We start from the raw sequence: 18440 nt of genomic DNA, 5'->3' as shown, positions 1-18440 counted from the left end.
CCCCCCCCCCCCCCCCCCCCCGCAGTGCCCTGTCCCCAGCCCCAGCTCAGCTGCGATGGCAGTCGGAGCTCCTCTGGTAGGAGTTCCCACACCACAGGGGCTGCGACTTGACCTCCTGCTGACACCTGCCGAGCTGTTCCACCTGTCCATCCTAACCCCAGGGAATTCCTTCAGAATCTGCTTTTTTAGCAAAATGCAGGGCTGGGAGCGGCTGTGGCCCTTACCAATAGTGACCATTGGGGGTCACCTGACCACTGACCCAGGATACTGCTCCTAAGACCCCAACGTCAGGTATGGTCACTAACAGGCGGGGGTGGGGGTCCCCAGAGGTTAGGTGTCCTGCCCAAAATCATACAGCCCATGCAGGAAGGAGCGGCCCCGATGACATGCACTCCCGCCCTGGTGCTCTGCCACCCTGGGGACGCCACATGTGAACCCTTGTTTTATCTGCTCAGTGCACCTGTGATATGGGTGCAAGGGAGAGACAAGATGTCATCTAGCCATGGAGGGCCACAGACAGCCAGGTGAGCGGGGCTGGGGGTTCTGGCTGGGGGTGGGGGGCGCTGAGGCCGGAGGAGGAGACAGATGAGGTTGTCCCGCACACCAGGGTGGGACCCTCGGTGCTCTCCTTTGTGAAATGGTCCCTCTGTGTGTGTGTGTGTGTGTGCAGACAGCAAATAAGGCAGGACAGGCCTGCTCTGTGACAAACTCAGTGTGTGGCCTTGGACAAGTCACGCTGCCCTCTCTCAAGCCTCAGATTCCCCACCTGCAGCTGAGGTTGGGCAGGTAGAGGGAGCCTGGGGCTCCATCCCGGCAGGGCCTCTGCCCTCGGCCTCAGGTGGCCGGGTGGCCCAGGTTAGAGCCCAGGCCGGCTCCCATACCACCCAGCACAGGCACTGCCCGGCCTGTGTGCGGAGGACAGCTGCTTGCTGAGACATCCCCACTGGGTGGCTGGAGGTGTCCCATGAGGTAGGAGAGCCAGCAGCAGGGCGCCTGCCAATGGCTAGAAGGCATCTTGTGACCCCCTGGACCCCGGGGACGCCGCAGGTGCAGCACTGCCGGGGCCTGAAGCAGGCTTGCTCCCTCCTCGAGCCCCAGACAGAGCACAGCGACACAGGAAGGACCGGAGGAAGTTTATTCACGCCAACGAGTGACATGAGGGAGTGGACCCCGTACTTCCAGAAAGCACAGACCCCTCAACCCAGGGCCTTCCCTGAGATAGGTCTTTAGCGTTTCCAAACTACACAGGGTGCACAGTTAACCAGGCCTCCCGTGGATGCGCCGCTCAGGGCCTTGCCGGCTGCCGCGCGCTTTCTAGCTACGTCCACCTGCCCCAGGGCACTGCTCTGTGCAGAGACTTCCACGCCAGTCAAGTGTCAAAACAAAAGCATCTGCAAAGACAACAGACCCCTCAGCATCTGGCACAAGCAGCGTGAAGCGGCCATGGGCTTTCAGGGCGGAGTGTCAAGGATTACTTGGTGGAACGAAGTATTAGTACGTTCAGGGAAAAGCATGATTTCTTGAGTGCGGTGCATGCATGGTCTGGAGTGTGGGAAGTGAACCGGAGTCTCGCCCACAGAAGACTCAATTTAGTCAAACCCAGCCAACTTGGACCAATATTCAATGTGAAAAGCAGCTTTCAAGCTGGGAGCTCGCTTAGCCAAACGTACAGCAAAGCTTTCGGCTGGCAATTCTTTTAAATTTTTTTGGGCACGGGCTGAAATACCTCTGTGCCCATTAAACTTCCCCACGTAGACTTTTCAAAGCACATTTTAATTTATGCTCGTGCTGTTTTGATTCCAGATGTATAGACTACACACTTTCACAAAGCAGGTCTGAAGGTGTGTAGGGAACAGCAGGTGTCCTGTGGACCTGACAGGCTGGCTTGTGGACGTGGAGCCAAACGTCCCACAGGTGAGGGCTGCTCTGTGGGAGAGGCTCCAGCTGGACTGTTTGTCTGACCATGACATGTTAGCCGGCACCCAATCACCCCAAGGGTTTTGCCCACAGGAGACAGAAAGGAGGGTGTCACGGGAAAACACAGTACTGACACACACACACACAGAGGGCTTCCAGATACCAGGCCAGTAATTACCATGTGACAGAGCCTACGGGTAGTGCTGATTTGATGGGGCTGGAATTATTGGTAAATTACATCTCCTTGTAAGCACATATAAAAGGAGTGTTACTGAAAGTCGTAGGACAGCTTCCGGGGAGTCATGAACTCTTTCACTATCTCGTCTGTGACCTCCTTGCGCCTGGCCTGGTGCTCGGCGATCAAGGGCTGCAGAACCTCTATGAGTGTCTTCTTGAGCTCGCCAGTGAGCATATCGCCGCTGGTGTAATCCTGCCCGGAAGGAGACAGACCGCAGTGACGAGCGGCTCCATGTGCCCGGGCACCTCACTCCTCGGGGCGCCCGCCCAGCCCGTGGCACCCACGCAGAGCCTGGCACAGGGGCAGCGCCCAGAAGTCCAAGGACCTGCACCTTAAACGATGCTTTTCTTAAAATGGAGAGGATCCTGCCTGATGCGGGGCGTGACTCGCCACTCCCCGCCCCCGCCCTCCCCTCTGGGCGCCAGAGCTCCGCAAGCTGGACAACCGACAGCTCCCTCCTGCCCTGCCGGCTCCTGCAACGCCTAGTCAGCGTCCCCTGTGCTGTACCGTCTGTCCTGGACTTTTCACTATGATCAGTTTTAAACATGTTTGTATGGCGAGTTCTTTCTTAGTCAGGATTACTTCCGTGGAAAAGATTCCAAGGACCAGAAAACCTGAGGTCAAGTCTACAGATATTCTTCGGGCTCTTCCTACTTCTCACCAAACTGCTGCTGAGGGGCCGTGCCACAACCCTCGCCTCACCTGGGTGAGCCTCGAAGCCCCTGCCGACACTACGGCAACGCAAAGCCCCGCTAATTCGGTGGGGGAATTATTTGAACTCTTATTCTGTCCTGTTTGAATTTACTGGTCTGTGGCGTCCAGTAACGGGAGACCGTTGTGGGTGACTACCACACTGCCCCGTGCTTTCTTTTGCAAACTATCACCAGGCTTCTTGGCACGTGACTAAAGACAGATGGACCTCCTCGGTTTTCACCTTGTCTCAGCTGACGGCCTGCCCCCAAGGCCCAGGCCCTGAGGGGCTCCGACCACCCTAAGCTCGGCTGCCAGACCCCCCCATGTCCCGTGAGAGAGCTGGGGGCCGGCTGGACCCTGCAGCCTGTGGGCTCACCTTCCTGATCTGCTCGAGCTTGTCATCGTCCTCGAGGAAGAAGGTCAGGTACATGAAGGACACGTCCACGTCACAGTTACCTCCGAACTGCCTGTGCTCCTCGACGGTGTCCCTGCCTCCAGAAAACGCGTGCTTGTTGACCTGTGGCAGCAAGAGCACAGAGATGCTAGTTGGTTCAGGCCGCCCTGCGTGTGGAAACTGGCTGGGAGCCGAGGGTGGCAGCTGGGCCAGTGACTGCCTTCTGCCTTGTCAGGTCCCAGGGCTGGGAGGCTGGGGCTCATGTTCGGAAGAGTCCCACGAATTGCTCCTCCCTGTCTGTCAAGCCTGGGTCTGTGCCAATGGGGCCAACTGAAGAGAAGGGGGGGAGAACGGGTTAGCTCTGAACCTCCGCACCCACGAAACGCACAACAGAGCTGGGAAAGCCAAAGCACTGCCCATGCTGAAACACGGGGGAAGTGTCCTCAGGTGACAGATGGACACAAGCACCTTCGAGTTTCAGACTACGCAGGAAGGGTGGCTGCTGTCTCCTCTGCCGTGGAAGGGAGAACAGGAGCCACACAAGTGGGGCTCGAAAGGGAGAGCAGAGCCCAGGAGACACGCAGACGGAGACAGCGCCTGCAGGCAGCCCCACCTAAAAATATGCAGTTTCCGGAGCTGAAAAAAGACTCAGATACTAGCACAATGGTTTTTGGAATCACTCAAGATAATCTTGGAGAAATCAGGGCCAAGAAGCGAGAGAAGAAAAGCCAAAAAGGACAGTCTCCTCAACCTTCTTCCCACGAGCACATGAGACCCACTGTATACAAATGTCACCGTTTTTCTTTACTGGGGAAAAGGGTGGGTAGAGCGACGGTTCCTAGGTTGAGAGGCTTCTTCCTCCTCCCCAGGACCACAGGGCAGATTGCTAACGGGATGCTCCAGGGCTATGGACCAGCAGCAGGCAGACCCCAGGGCAGAGGCTGTCCAGTGGCAGGGAGCGGCACCTGCTCTGTGCCCCACGCAAAGGGGAAGCACAGACGGCCGGATGCTGGTGGGGACGGGGCGGGGTGAGGGGGAATGACCAGTGCACCTTCATCTTCCCTTGCCTTCATCAAGGTTAAGCAAACTGCACTAACCATGGAAACTACAAAACAAATGGGAAGAGAAAGCACTAGGACTGGGTTCTCCTGAGCTCTGGCGCCCTTGGGCAGTCGCTGGGGGTCTGATGGTGCCGCGGGGCAGCCCCTGCCCACACGGGCCTCTTCCTATGCTCAGGCTCACAGGCGAAGCCAGGTCACTGCTAGGCCTCAGGGAAGACCCTCTAGTACCAGGAAGAAAGTCGTGAGAACAGAGCCTCCCAGGCTCCAAGGGCTGGTTTAAAGGCTATCCAAGGGCCTTGGGACAGTTCCCGGTCCTCGTCTGACAGCAAGATGAGGAAAGGTGCGTCTGTTGCATGTTTTCCAAGATGCATGGGTGCCGCTGCCACCCACGTACTACTCCTCCCATGGGGCCAAGACGTGCCATGAATGGTGGGCGTCACCATGATCACATCACTAAATTGCCAAAAACACAGTGACCTCCGTACTGCTTTCCGCATCTTACAAGCGAGAACGGGGCGCAGTGTCAAGGACCTGCTGAATGTGGCAGTGAATGGCAGAGCCAGGCTGACCCTTCCTGGGACACCAATCTTCTGACAATGGCTTAAGTTTGCCTGGTGTTGGACTGGCTGGTCCTCAGTGCGGCTGGGGCCCCCCTCATGGGAAACCAACAGGAAAACGGGTTTGGGTTAGGGTGCAGAGCAGCCTTGGTTGTGAGGACCAGAATGCAGGGGCCAGGATCCAAAATAACAAAAGCAAGTGAGATATACCAAAACCAGCGTGATCTGGTGTAAAAGGAAACTATGCCTGGCAAGGATGTCTGGGCTGAGGGACAGGGGAGCTTGATTCAACCACCAAACTCCAAGAGAGAGTGCACTCTGGCTGCTACAATCCAATGGACAGTTGAGCTGGCCTGTAGGAGCCCCCAGGCCCAGGGCAGGGTGAGGCCACTGAACCAGGCCAGCTCTGGGCATGGGTACTACAGGGCTCCTGTGATCCAAAATCACAAGTGGGTAGCCGGGCTGGCAAACTGCGTCACAGACACTCGTCCCTGAAGAGGAGTTCCATACTCCGAGGCTGCCGGCAGGAGGGACTGGTCTGGCGGGCTCCAGAGCAGGGCCTGTGTGACAGCCTGGGGAAGGCCTGTTTTGGCCTATCCTGCAAAGCAGCTGACCAACTCTTCATTTTGAACTAAATTCTTAAATCTGGGCTGCACTCCACAGTTCACAAACACTTTTTACATGTGATCAAACGTAAGCCTTGTCTCAAGTCTATGAAGTCAGTACAGCGGCTCCCACTTCAGAGATGTCTCACCTGGACAAGGTCACTCACCGACAGCAGTGAAGCGGCAGGACACTGACAACCTGGGGTTCCTGACTCTAGGCCATGGGAGGGCCCATGCAACTGGGGAGCTGGGTTCCGGTCCCAACCCCACCACTCCCCAGCTGCGTGGACATAGGAAGCTGCCTGGTCCCTCTGAGTTTTGACTTCCTTGCCTACAAGATGAACATGGCCTCCCGGGTGGTTGACAGGACTTGGTGAGATCACACAGGCGACCACGTGGCAGGAGATGACACAGCCAAGCTGCCGTGTGCCCAGCCCGGCTACTGCTGCTATTCTCAGGAGAGCCGGAGCAAATGCCCCACCCCTGGCCAGTCCTGCCCCACATGCCGCTCACAACCCTCGCGGCCTCTGCAGCCGTGTGCTTCCTGACCTCACGCTCACTGCCCACGCAGCCCTCAGGGCCTTTGCTGGTCCCTAAGTGAAGGAAAAATGCCTTGGATCCAAAAATGACTTCTTTAAAACTAAAAAACCAAACAAAATGCCTTCTTTTCTGCAGAGAAGAGGAGCCCCCCTCCCACTTCTGTACTCCGTGCTTTGGAACTTCCAACCAGTAGTGAAAGGCTAAGAAAAGCCCTGAATATACCAGCTGCCAACAGAGGGTGGAAGAGAGTTTGGACATCAAAGGTTTCTTCGCTGTCAACCAGAAGCCGCTAGGGACCCTGGAAGGGGTTGCAGACGGTTGTATTACACACCTCAGATACTGATTTGGTCACTCCTGCTATAAACTTCCCACCCACAGACACACACCTGATTCCAAATAAAATGTCAACAGCTTCATGGGACAGCGAGGGGGCTGTACCTGTAGTTCAGCCCTGAGCAACAGAAGCAGGGCCCTGGGAAGGAAAAAAGATCAAACGGATTCCTAATTCTCATTTCTTTGGTGACTTGACAAATATTTGCTGAGTGCCCGTTGCATGCCGGGTCAGACACGACTGTCTTATTGAAGGGACCCCACCCGTTCCCAGTGTCCGTGAGAATGTGCGGCCCCTAAGCCCCACCTAGGCTGAGCTGGTCATCCTCTCTGGCCTTCATCCCTCTAAGGGCACTCACCACTGTCTCCGCCATGAGAAATAAAGCCCAAAACCACAAAGCTCCTGGTCCATCTACTGGACTATGACCGTTGCTTGAAAATTCACTAGAATATGTTCTATCATTTACTTTCAAGAAAACTGCCACGGGGCGCCTGAGTGGCTCAGTCGGTGAAGCGTCTGCTTTGGGCTCAGGTCATGATCTCAAGGTCCTGGGATCGAGTCCCGAGTCAGGCTCCCTGCTCAGCGGGGAGTCTGTCTGTCCTTCTCCCTCTACTCCTCCTCCCACTCATGCTCTCTCTTTCAAATAAAATCTTAAAAACAAAAAACAACAACAAAAAAAGAAAACTGCCATGATTTTGCTTCCAGAGCAGAGCACTGGTGAGAAAAGCAGAGAAGAAAGAGAAGAAAAATCCAAACTTTCACAAGTTCAGCGGGTGCTGGGGAACAGGGACAGCCGCCTTGAGGTCACGGGCAGCCGTTGTCACTGATCCTGGAACCCAGCGCCGTGGCGAGGATGCTGGAAGAACAGTCACGCCACACGTGTGCGTGCCTGCGAGTGTGTGTGTGTGTGTGTGTGTGTGTGTATGGCACGTCTGCTCTGTGTGCACAGGCTGCCCCTCCACCCCAGACGGTGCTCACCTTATTCTTGATCTGCTTGGCGGTGTCCGTGAGGAAGATGGAGGAGTTGGGGTCGCTGGCGCTCATCTTGGTCTGGGCCCCCTGCAGGGCGGGGAAGAAGGTGGAGTGCAGCAGGGCTGGTTTAGGGTAGCCGATCCTGGGGGCGACGTCTCTTGTCATCCTGAAGTAAGGATCCTGTGGAGGCAGAGGGGCCTCTGAGGACAGCTGGCAGAAACAGGCTGGCTGTCAGCCCGTGGACAATACCTCCGTGGCTCCATGGGAAGCTCCCAGCTCCCAAGTAGCTTACAGGACCGCCCCCGGCCCAACACCTTTTAAAACCTCCATCCCCATCAAAGAGTGCAGCGCCCCAGACCAAACAACGCCTCGCTCTGCCTCCTGACCTGGTCGATGGCACAGGGGATGAGGCACTGGATGTCTGCCCGGTCTCGGAAGATCTGAGGGAATGAGTTGCTGAAGGAGGGGGCAGCCTGGATGGCAGGAAAGCTGATCTTCCCTAAGTGCAAACACAGTATTTTTACACACGACATTGACTCCTGTTCTGGTTAATTCACCCAGCAAGAGGGATGAACACGAACAGGCGTTCTCCCCTTTAGAGACGCGATCATCGCTCTAGAGACTCAGAAAGCACAGAACAGTAAGGAAGAGAGACAATCTACAGTTCCAGTGTGTGTCTCTTTTCATGTCTTCTCAATTTCCCTCTGCGTTTCTGTTGTGATTGCACACTATCCAGTTTTTTCCTCACCTTTCCCCTCATTTGGGTAGTTGTTAAATACATTGTCCTGTAAATGTGTCTGGGAGTGTTCAGCCAGGCTTTACCCACGGGCACATAAGTTGTTCCTCGCCTTTAATCATACAAATTACGATGACCTGGTACCTAAAACTGTTTTCAGATTTCAAGTGCTGTTGTTAACACCGCTACTGCTATTTGCTTAGACCTGCACAAGGGGTCCAAGGGCACTGACCTTTGTGTGAGCTCGGACAAGCGGTGTTGGGCCAGCCCCCACCAGCTGTGCTACGTGGGCACACTCACGCTGCCACCACCACCAGTGCCCCGTTCACGCACACAGTGGCGGCCATTTCCTGCATGGGGATGCAGGCTGTGCTTGGGGCCTTCCCCGGGCTCGTCTACTGCTCACACCTCTACAAAAAAGTGCCACATGGCCCCCACTTATGGACATGGACTTTGAGGCTCAGACTGTCGACATAGCTTGCCACAGCTAAGACACAGCAAGCAGCCGGCTGGGCCAGGACTCAAACCCAGGTGTCGGGCAGCACAGCGTGTGTGGCTAGTCGTAGGTCTACTGTCTCTTACTCGCCCAGTGCCGCCTTCCCTGAGACATCTTCCCATGAAATGCTGGCATTCCGACAATAGAAACCCTCTCGAAAGCACAGGGTTATGTCCCAATTGTCAGGAATGCATTTGACCGAAACATCCAAGAAAAGGCTCTTGCTCATGTGAAAAGCCCCCCAGTGAGGCCTCTCCACGGCGGCGTTTCTGCTCTTGCTCCTGATGGTCCCTCAGCGCCAGGGCCCTGGGCTGTGCCCCTCCCAGCAGGACAAGCTCTCCCATGTGGCACCCGCAGGCACACCCTGGGATGCTGTCCTGGGATAGCGGCTGCTCGGCCTGGAGCCGAGCCCCAGAAACAAAATAGGGGAGGGGAGCAGGAGACCCACAAGTCTCAGGGATCAATTCTTAGCTTCAGGAGCTGTGGGACTAGGAGGAGAAGGCTGACGCATCTGACAGGCATGGAAGTATATGGAAAGGGACATGTGTTGTGCAGGGGGCTGAGCCACGGAAGGACAAGGAAGGTGGGCAGGGTGGGCTCCTCAGGGCTCTGCTCAAGCTCTTACAGGGGAAGAGGCTCCTGGCCTCTAGCAGAGGCACCCACACTAGCTGGGACCCCACGAGCAGGCAGAGGAACTCTAATCATCCCCACCCTTCTCCTTCCTTCTAAACCTCTTAGTGGGGGACTGAGGAGTGACAGATGGTCTCCTGAAGTACAGCCCCGAGGCCCAGAAATGGGGCCGCAGGCATGGCACCAGCTCCTCCGGCTCCCAGGGAGACCTGCCCGTGGGCTCGCTGTGGGGAGGTGAGGGGCAAAGGCTGCCACCTGAGAGGCAGCTGGGCCCCGGGCAGCCGCCCGTGTTTCACCCCAGGCTGCAGGCCACGGCAAGCTCCTTACCGATGGAGTCACTGTCAGTGAAACCGAAAATGCCTTTTACTTGGTTGAAGGTAACGTGCTTCTGAATCTTCACCACGTTCTTGTAGAAGCCTGGGCTCATCCTGCAAAGACAATCGGAATCAAGCACCGGGTTCAGAGGGCAGCCGCCCGCCAGAGCCGAAGCAGCAGACGGTGCAGCCCAAGTATGCAGCTGTGGGCTGAGGACACAGGCTGGGCAGGAAGGTGCTCAGAGGGCATCTCTAAGTGAAGAGCTGCAGCAGGCCAAGCGGAGCTGCCAGGGAAGTGTGGGAACCAGTGTGAGACCGACGCCAGATGATGGGCGGACGAGGCAAGAACGTAACAGGATCAGACTCTGTGGCTTGCAAGGAGCATTTCAGCTCTGCCAGGGTCAGTGGCCAAGTGTGCTGTAGAGCTTTCGGTATGGGAGCCCCGAGGGAGCGTTCCTGTGAGACAGACCCTGTTCTGTGTGGTGGGAGACTATCTGCAGAGAAACCAACGCATCCAGCTGCCACGGCCCCGTCCACTTCGGCAGCGGTGCTGTCTGGGCAGGATGACCTCATGCTCAACAGGGCTGGCCCACAGTGGCTGGCTCAAGCAACCAGATACTCTCTCCTAGATGGTGAGGGATGCAGACAGGAGGCCTGGACCTGCAGCAGCCATTCTGCTACCAGAGGGACCTAGGCTGAGGATGAAGCAAATACAGGGAGGGGACAGAACCCAGAGAGACTTCTTATATGGCATCTCTAATATGCTCAGCAGCTCTACTCTCTACCGCAGCAGGTGTCAGGCCCCACAGAGACAGAAAGAGAAAAACTGGAAGAGCTACTGTTTACTATGTGTTTACATCATGTGGCAGGAGCTGTTAAGTGCTGGACATGGATTAACACTGCTCAACTCCCCTTTGAAGTAGCAGCCTTGCCTCCACTTTCCAGGTAAAGACCGAGGCTCTGAGAGGTTAAGGGTCATGTCACAGACCCAGTGAGCACAAGAGCTGGGATCCAAAACCAGGCTCGGCTGGCCACAACGCCTATGCTTTTCTCACCACATCTTGCAGCTTTTGAAAAAGTTTAAGACTTTTGTCCCTGGATGGAGAACTCCTGAATGTCCCTGGGCAGATGCGGGGGTGGGGGTGGGGTGTCAGAAATATAGGGGCACTGGCTGCCTGGGTTGGGGGCAGCCATGAGGCAGGGAGGACTGTAAAGGCAAAGACCCCACACCAGGGCTTGGGCAGAGTTGAACCAAGTCCCACTCAGGAGCAGGAGAGGGGAGAGAGCCACTTTCACGTAGCAGCTTGCTGAGTTTCGGCCCCAGGGCACTGGTCGGGGTGGGGTTAGGGACCGTGTTACAGAGAGAGGACACACTGGGAACCTGGCAGCATGCGAAATGCTCCCAACACGGGTGCTCCCTGGAATGCTCAAGGAATAGCTACTGCATGAAGGAGTGGGCTGAGTAAGCGGGCAGAGAGCAGATAACTCAGGTGCCCATCACACAGGAAACGGTGGTCAGGAGGTGAACCCAGGCAGGCACGCTGACGAACCCCTCCGCTAGACTGCTCTCACTAGTACGAAGCCCCTGACTTACAGGCTAACGGAGGCTCAGAGAATGTAAGGACTTGCCCAAAGGAACCACACCAACCAGGAGCAGGGCTGGGTCTGGAACACCAGCTCTCAGATCCCCGGTGCAGTGGCTTTCCATCCCCCACGGCTCCTGGCAGGAAGGCCTCCTTGGGCCCACACACAGGGCCAGAAACGTGTGTGGGGACGGGGCGTCCAGAGCCAGCTTGCCTGCCCTGGGCTTCTTTCCCCATGGGGCCCTCGCCGCTTCGCTCCCACCCAAAGAGAGGGTGGAGGCTGGCTTGGTTGTAGTTTCAGCTCCTGAAGACCAGGAAGGAGCTTTGTTAAATTAAAAATCTGAGTTTTTTGAATTAAATTTCAAGGAAAAAAAAAAAGTTCAACTGTTCAAACAAACAAACAAACAAAAAAACTCTTAAAGGGAATAAGACATTTGAAAACAGGACTTAACTTTTAAAACTCTCTCCTGAACTTAGGTTCAACCTAAAAGGTCTTTCTGAGAAGAGGCAGCACAGACCCTCTGATGTACAAGTCATCTGGGTTTTCATTTCTACTCTGAGTTCATGAAGAAAAAGGAAGTTCCTCTTGAGCAAGGTTGAGGACACCAAGTGCAGAACGCAGAGAGATGGGCTGGGCAAGTGGCCTCGGATCCCGAATTCTCTCAGAATGTGCAGAGTGCAGAGGGGTGTGTGTGTGTGTGTGTGGTGGCCCCTCCCGCGCCTACCACTGTCATCATCGTGGATGCAGGAGGTGTTTGTTTCTGCCCCACCAGCACCTCCGGTCAGCGAGGCAGCGACCCTGCTTGGCTCACTGCTGGGTTCTCAGGGCCTAGGAGGGCACTGGCCACAGAGAGCACTCAGTGACTATTTGTTTTACTGACCCAGCGGAGTATGGCCACCCCTCACCCCATACCAGATGTGGCCAAGGTGGAGCCTGGTGTGCTGGGGGGCGCATGTGAATCGGACCGTGGGAGGGACTGCTCCCAGGAAGAGGTGATGCTTGCCCGTGTGTTTGGAGACCACGTAGGGCTCCTCCGCATTGGGACAGGTGAGGTCAGAAGAGGGGGGGATCTCTGGGCAGAGAAGAGGGGGGCTGTGGAACTGCAGAGTGTTCCGTCTCGCTGAGGTGGCAGTGACACTGGAGAGGAACACCAGCCTAATCACTGAAGGGCCTGTCATGGAAAGTGAGTGCTTCATCCTGATGATGACAGAGTGGGAGCGGCACGGGGTGGAGAGTGGCAAGACCATCTGTGCTTCACAGAGAGTGCTGGCTGGTGGGGGACTGAGGCTGCGAGGGGCTACCGTGGGAGGCAAGAGGCAGCACCACAGGATGTGGTGACTGGGCAGCTGCCAGCTCGGCCTGGCCCTGGAAAGAGCAGCAGGGCCCAGGGTGTGGCTATGTGCGCGAGCAGGAGAATCAGGTCTTCTTAAGGAATGAGGGGAGAGAGAGAAAATAAAGCACCATGCAAATTATAATGATGATGACTCCTAAGGTCTCATGTAACTCTATTTCATTGACCAGCCTTGCTGCGACTCATGACCATTAAACAGAGGTGCCAGGACTTGAAACCAGGTCTGTGTTCTTCCTTCAAAGACCATGTCTCCTCAAGGACACCACAATGTCTCTATGCCCACAGAGAAGTGATTTTAAAAACCTCACAGATAAAATTAAAAAGTTAGGAATTCATTTACTAGTTGGCAGAAAGGCCAGACTTCTTATCAAGGCAACTATTTCTGTGGATATGAAGCCACCACCTGGATGCAATCCTATAAAGGGGACATTCTGGGGAAACGGTAATAAGCTCCTCCACACTCAGTTGAACACAGTCCATCCCGTGCTTTGCTGCACCCTGTCCTGGCCCGGCGACGAGCCCTCAGTGACAGGGGCCACACCCCTTACATTCCTGGGGACCGCCAGAGCCTTGGGGGGAGCACTGCATCTCAGGTGCTCAGGAAGTACTTGCTGAGCAGAACAACATATTCTTACTGGGACACGTGACAGAGTCTTATTTTTCTTTCTTTCTTTTTTTTTTTTTAAAGATTTTATTTATTTATTTGACAGAGATAGAGACAGCCAGCGAGAGAGGGAACACAAGCAGGGGGAGTGGGAGAGGAAGAAGCAGGCTCCTAGCGGAGGAGCCTGATGTGGGGCTCGATCCCATAACGCTGGGATCACGCCCTGAGCCGAAGGCAGACGCCCAACCGCTGTGCCACCCAGGCACCCCAGAGTCTTATTTTTCTAACACAGTTCTTGGTAGTCATTTGGGATGAAGAAAACCTCAGAAGTTTCAATTTGGGGACACCTGGGTGGCTCAGTTGGTGAAGCGTTTGCTTTTCGCTCCGGTTGCGATCCCAGGTATGAGGGGACTGGTGCCGCTGTGGCTTCTGATCCCGGATCAAGTCCCGCACTGGGCTCCTTGCTCAGCGGGAGCCTGCTTCTCCCTCTGCCTGCTGCTCCCCCTGCTTACGCTTGCTCTCTAGTACTCTCTCTCTGACATATAAATGAAGTCTTAAAAAAAAAAAAAAAAGCTTCAATACAAGGGTTTTCTGAATGCAATATTTCAGCTACGGAGTGGCCGATTTAAAGAACTGGACTGTGAGGGGACCGTGTGCCAGCCAGTCTTTTCTCTGTGAGGAAAAAGGTACTCCAAGAAAGAGAAAGACCCTAACCCAGCAAACTGACTCTCCCTGGAGGGAAAATACAATTCCGTCTCAAGCTGGGGCTGGAAACCTCAGCTGGTGAAAGAGACCAAGAAACCACATCCCGACATGTCAGAAAGGAAGGAAAACGTTCTCCAGATCTTAAGGACATGCAGCCACGCACTCCTTACCCCATGTAGTCGAGGTCGGAGAAGATGAAAGTCTTGTTGATGTCAAAGCCGCAGGCAATGATGTCCTTGGCGTTCTCCACGGCATAGCCATAGGCCTGGTCCAGGGTCAGGTCCTTCCACAGGTACTTCTCATCATCCGTCATCTGGATGACCAAGGGCACGTTAAACACATCCTGCAGCCACCTGCGAGACACGCGGGAAGAAGGCTGTCATCTCACTTCCCTGTTCTGCATCTGAACACACAGCTCCTACTGAGAATGTGTGTCAAAACTTTGTCTATCCAATCACACAATCTTAAGCCGTGAAGCTGGGCTACGACACTCAGCAGTGCAGAAGGCCCTGTGTTCTGCTCCGTGCGAGCTGATCTACGCGATTTTGCAGCCTGGCGATGGTTTTAGGAGGTACGTGTTATCAGTCCCCTCCTGCAGACGTAGAAAAGGTGGCTCAGGGAATTGACTGCTACGGTCACAGGGACAGGGACAGGAGGAGACAGACAGGCTGACTCCAAAGCCGTGCTTGCTCCATCATACCACGCTTTCTAACGTGACACTGGAAACAGAGGGAACCAAAGCCACAACGGCACCAGTCCCCTCATACCTCGTTTAACAAATACAACTAGGACTGTCCTGTCATTCTGACATGATTGATAACTAACATTCCTAATTCACTAATAAAAGGGAAAAAAGACATACGATACAATACTTACTTTGTGAAAATAAATGGGATGAGGTGACCTACATGCATTGCTTCAGAAGAGGGGCCCCTGCCTGTATACAGATAAAATGGCTTCTTGTTTTCATAGGCATCAAGAATTTGGTTCACATCTCTAAAGGAAAAAGGAGAAAAGGAAATGGTGTGAAACACTGAGAGAAACACTAAAGCACTAATGCTCACTTGGACAAGACAGAGAAAACACAACACAACGATTAGAATTTGTTACCCATGGTGCCCATATTAGAAAAATGACAGGAAACGTCTACCAATATGATTTCTTTCTCCTGTGATTGTTTTAAAGTAAAAGACATGCAGGTCTGGAATGAAAGAGGGATACGGTTGGGCAGCCAATGTAAGCCCTTCAGAAACTTCAAATACCAACATCCACACACCATCTACTTTACACCTGTTCCTGGGAATGACACCAAGCTGAAACTACACAATCCTTGGTCAGAACCCCTAGCCTGGAGACTCTGGAGATCTAGACCGGGGAGACTGCAGGGTTCCACACAGTCCTGACTCAGGGACAGGAGTTAGAAAGAACTCCTAGGAGTGTGGAGGGGAAGTCCCTAGCTGGAAATCTCACTTGGGCTTCCTCAGCCAGGCTGGGACCAAGTGTCTTCAGCTGGGCGTCATTCTGGACTCATCCACCTGTCTCCGGGACTGCGGTCCACAGACGATGACATGAAGGGTTCTCCTTCCTGGCTATGCGTCAGAATCACCTGGTCGCATTACCTCTGCCTGGGTCCCACCTTCAGAAATTCTGATTCAGTGGGTTTGGGTGACGTCTGGGAATCTGTTATTTTTAAAAAGCTCCCTCAGTGATCACAAAGTTCGCCAGGGTGTGAAACCACTACTCAAGGGTGCAAATGTTCTTTGTTTCTGGACAAAGTGTCCCCAAATAAAAGAGGACCTTTTTCAGGGGTCCGAGTAGGAGACCCCACACGAGTATTCTAAAAAGTGACTCCTCCTCATACCCCACATCAAGGGTTAACAGTGCTCCTCTCTGGGCTCATGGGATTATGGGAATTGTTTCTTTGTGTTGAGATTTCATTTTTTAATTTAATTTTATTTATTTTATTTTTCTCCTACAGGGACCAATAATATACTGCTTTTGAAATAAGGAAAGAATTAAACTTAATTTTGGAAGAAAGAGTCCTTCTTTGGTTCTCACAATTAACCAAATCAAACTTTTATGGGTTTATAGGAGAGAAAAAAAATGCAGCTGTCCCCTGAGCTGTTCTTCAAGTCTCTGAGAGCCTTCGCCCACGTGCTGCCCTGGGGGCAAGGCGCTCTCGAGCGGTGCAGATGATGGACTCAGGTAAGCACTCAGAGCTCAGCTTTGTGAGAATGGCTTCCGGCAGGTGAGGGAGCCTAGTCAAAGCCCACAGTTTGCAGCTCGCCAGCTAATTCCCTACTTTACAGATGATAAAATTAGACAGAGGGGCATTCTCAAATCTGTGAATGGCCAAAAGCTGCAAGTCCTATGACGCCCTAAGCCAAGCGCCTATAGGGTTACTATACTGAAGTAAATAAAGTAAGGTGCATGGGCAAGAAGGACTGTCAAGTGCTGAGACTAAAAATTTTTTTTTTAAAGATTTCATTTATTTGAGAGAGAGTGAGTGAGAGAGGAGCAGGGGGAGGGGCACAGGGAGAGGGAGAAAGAGACTCCCATCAAGACCTGAGCCGAAGGCAGATGCTTAACTGACTGAGTCACCCAGTTGCCCCAAGATAAAAAGTTTTGACTTAAGATCAACAAAATTGGTAAACCTTGAGCTAAAGTGACCAAGAGGGGAAAAAAAATGAAGACTCTACCAAAGTCAGGAATGAAAAAAGGGACATTACTACTGATTTTACAGGAATAAAAAGGATTACAAAGGAATACTAGGAACAAGCGTATGCCCACAACCCTGATGAAAAAGACCAATTATTGGAGAGAAACAACTAGCAAACTGACTCCAAAAGAAAGAGAAAATCTGAACGGATCTATAACAAAGAAATTGAAGTAGCAATCAAAAAATGATCCACAAAGAAAAGCCTGGGACCAGATGGCTTCATGGTGAATTTTATCAAATATTAAAAAACAATTAACAGGGGTGCTGGGTGGTGCAGTCAGTTAAACATCTGACTTGATTTCGGCTCAGGTCATGATCTCGGGGTCCTGGGGTTGGGCCCTGTGTCAGGCTCAGCGGGGAATCTGTTTGTCCCTCTCCCTCTGCTCCTCCCCCCTGGCTCATGCTCTCTCCATCTCTAAAATGAATGGATAAATCCTTAAAAAAAAATTAACAACAATCCTTCATAAATCCTCCCAAAAAAATTGAAGAGGGATTACCTGCAAACTTATCCCGAGGCCAGGATATCCTGACACCCCAAGCAAAGACATCAACAGAAAACTACAGACCCTTATGAATACAGACAAAAACATCCTCAGCAACTCACACACCAAATCCAGCAACAAGTAAAAAGGATGATACACCATGATCAAGTGGGATTTGTCCCAGGCATGCAAAGTTGGTTCAACATACAAAAATGCATCAATGTGATACACTATATTACATAGAAGACAAAATCACATGATTATCTCAACGGATGCAGAAAAAGAGTTTGACAAAATCTAACATCTTAGTCGTTAAGCGTCTGCCTTCAGCTCAGGTCATGATCCCAGCGTTCCAGGATCGAGCCCCACAGTGGGAAGCCTGCTTCTCCCTCTCCCACTCCCCTTGCTTGTGTTCCCTCTCTCACCAAATAAATAAAAAAAAAGGAATAAGGCAAGGATACCTGCTGTTACCACTCCTATTCAACACTGTATTAGAAGTTCCAGCCAGAGCAATTAGGCAAGAAAAAAGAAATCCAAATTGGAAAGGAAGGAGTCAAATTACCTTCATTCTTAGGAGACATGATTCTACACACAGAAAATTCTAGAGAACCCTCAAAAAAAGAAAAAAACCTATTAGGGCTAATAAATGAAGTAAAGCTGCAGGATTTAAGATCAATAGACAAAAATCAGTTGTATTCCTATAGAGAAGTGAGATAATTGTGATTTATAGTAAGAAATATATATTTGGTTTTTGTCACAGAGCTCCTAAAGTCCATGGAATTTCCTAAGTGATAAGAGGCATAAATGTGACATTCATGTAACAAAGCCCCTTTCAACCACACCTGAGTTTATGTTAATAAGGTGACTTTTACAAAGTCCCTAGGTAACCTAAGGATGGGGACTGGTTGCCAGGGGAACCAACCCTAATTAGAGGTTGGTACTTATCAGACCCTTTCCCCACAAAAGGGGCTGCAGATTGAGCTTAATCACTAATGATTACGCCTATGTAATGAAGCCCCTGTACAACACCAAAAGGATGTGGTCTGGAGAGCTTCTGGTCGGTGAACATGTGCACGTGTGGGGAGAGTAGCGCACGTGGAGAGGGCGTGGAACCTCCAAACCTTCCTAAAGACCTTGTTCTCTGCATGTCTTCCATTTGCCTGTTCCTGAGTTATGTCCTTTCATAATAAACCAGTAATCCTGTAAGTAAATGGTTTTCCTGAGTTATGTGAACCACTTCAGCAAATTAATAAACCCCAGGAGGGGACTGTGGGAACCTCTGATTTATAGCTGGTCAGTCAGAAGCACAGGTGACAACCTGGACTTGTGATTGGCATCTAAGTAGGCTGGGGGGCACTCTTTATGGACTGACCCCTTAACTCATGGGACCCAACGTTATGCCCACAATCTAACAAAAGAAGTACGAGACTTATAAACTGAACGCTATAAAACACCACTGGAAAGAAACTATGGCCCTGAGTGGAAAGACATTCTATGTGCATGGATTGGAA

The 18440-nt window shown here is 52.7% G+C and overlaps 1 protein-coding gene across 3 annotated transcripts in view; it reads right to left on the bottom strand.

Moving 5' to 3' along the window:
- Window positions 1-1121: 1121 nt before the first annotated feature.
- The window catches only part of WARS1 (tryptophanyl-tRNA synthetase 1), a 32077-nt gene continuing 14758 nt past the window's right edge, over window positions 1122-18440 (bottom strand). For all 3 annotated transcript variants that reach the window (XM_040641428.1, XM_008697823.2, XM_008697815.2), the window contains 7 exons: window positions 14605-14724; window positions 13899-14081; window positions 9498-9598; window positions 7695-7807; window positions 7315-7488; window positions 3225-3365; window positions 1122-2347 (listed from right to left, as the gene is read on the bottom strand). In XM_040641428.1, the coding sequence (XP_040497362.1) occupies window positions 2186-2347; window positions 3225-3365; window positions 7315-7488; window positions 7695-7807; window positions 9498-9598; window positions 13899-14081; window positions 14605-14724 (994 nt within the window). In that variant the 3' untranslated portion in view covers window positions 1122-2185. The remainder of the gene's footprint in view (window positions 2348-3224; window positions 3366-7314; window positions 7489-7694; window positions 7808-9497; window positions 9599-13898; window positions 14082-14604; window positions 14725-18440) is intronic.

This window comes from Ursus maritimus, unplaced genomic scaffold, assembly GCF_017311325.1.
Source record: "Ursus maritimus isolate PB19 unplaced genomic scaffold, ASM1731132v1 scaffold_25, whole genome shotgun sequence".
Classification (NCBI taxonomy): Eukaryota; Metazoa; Chordata; class Mammalia; order Carnivora; family Ursidae; genus Ursus; species Ursus maritimus.
This window is presented reverse-complemented; position numbering and strand designations above follow the sequence as displayed.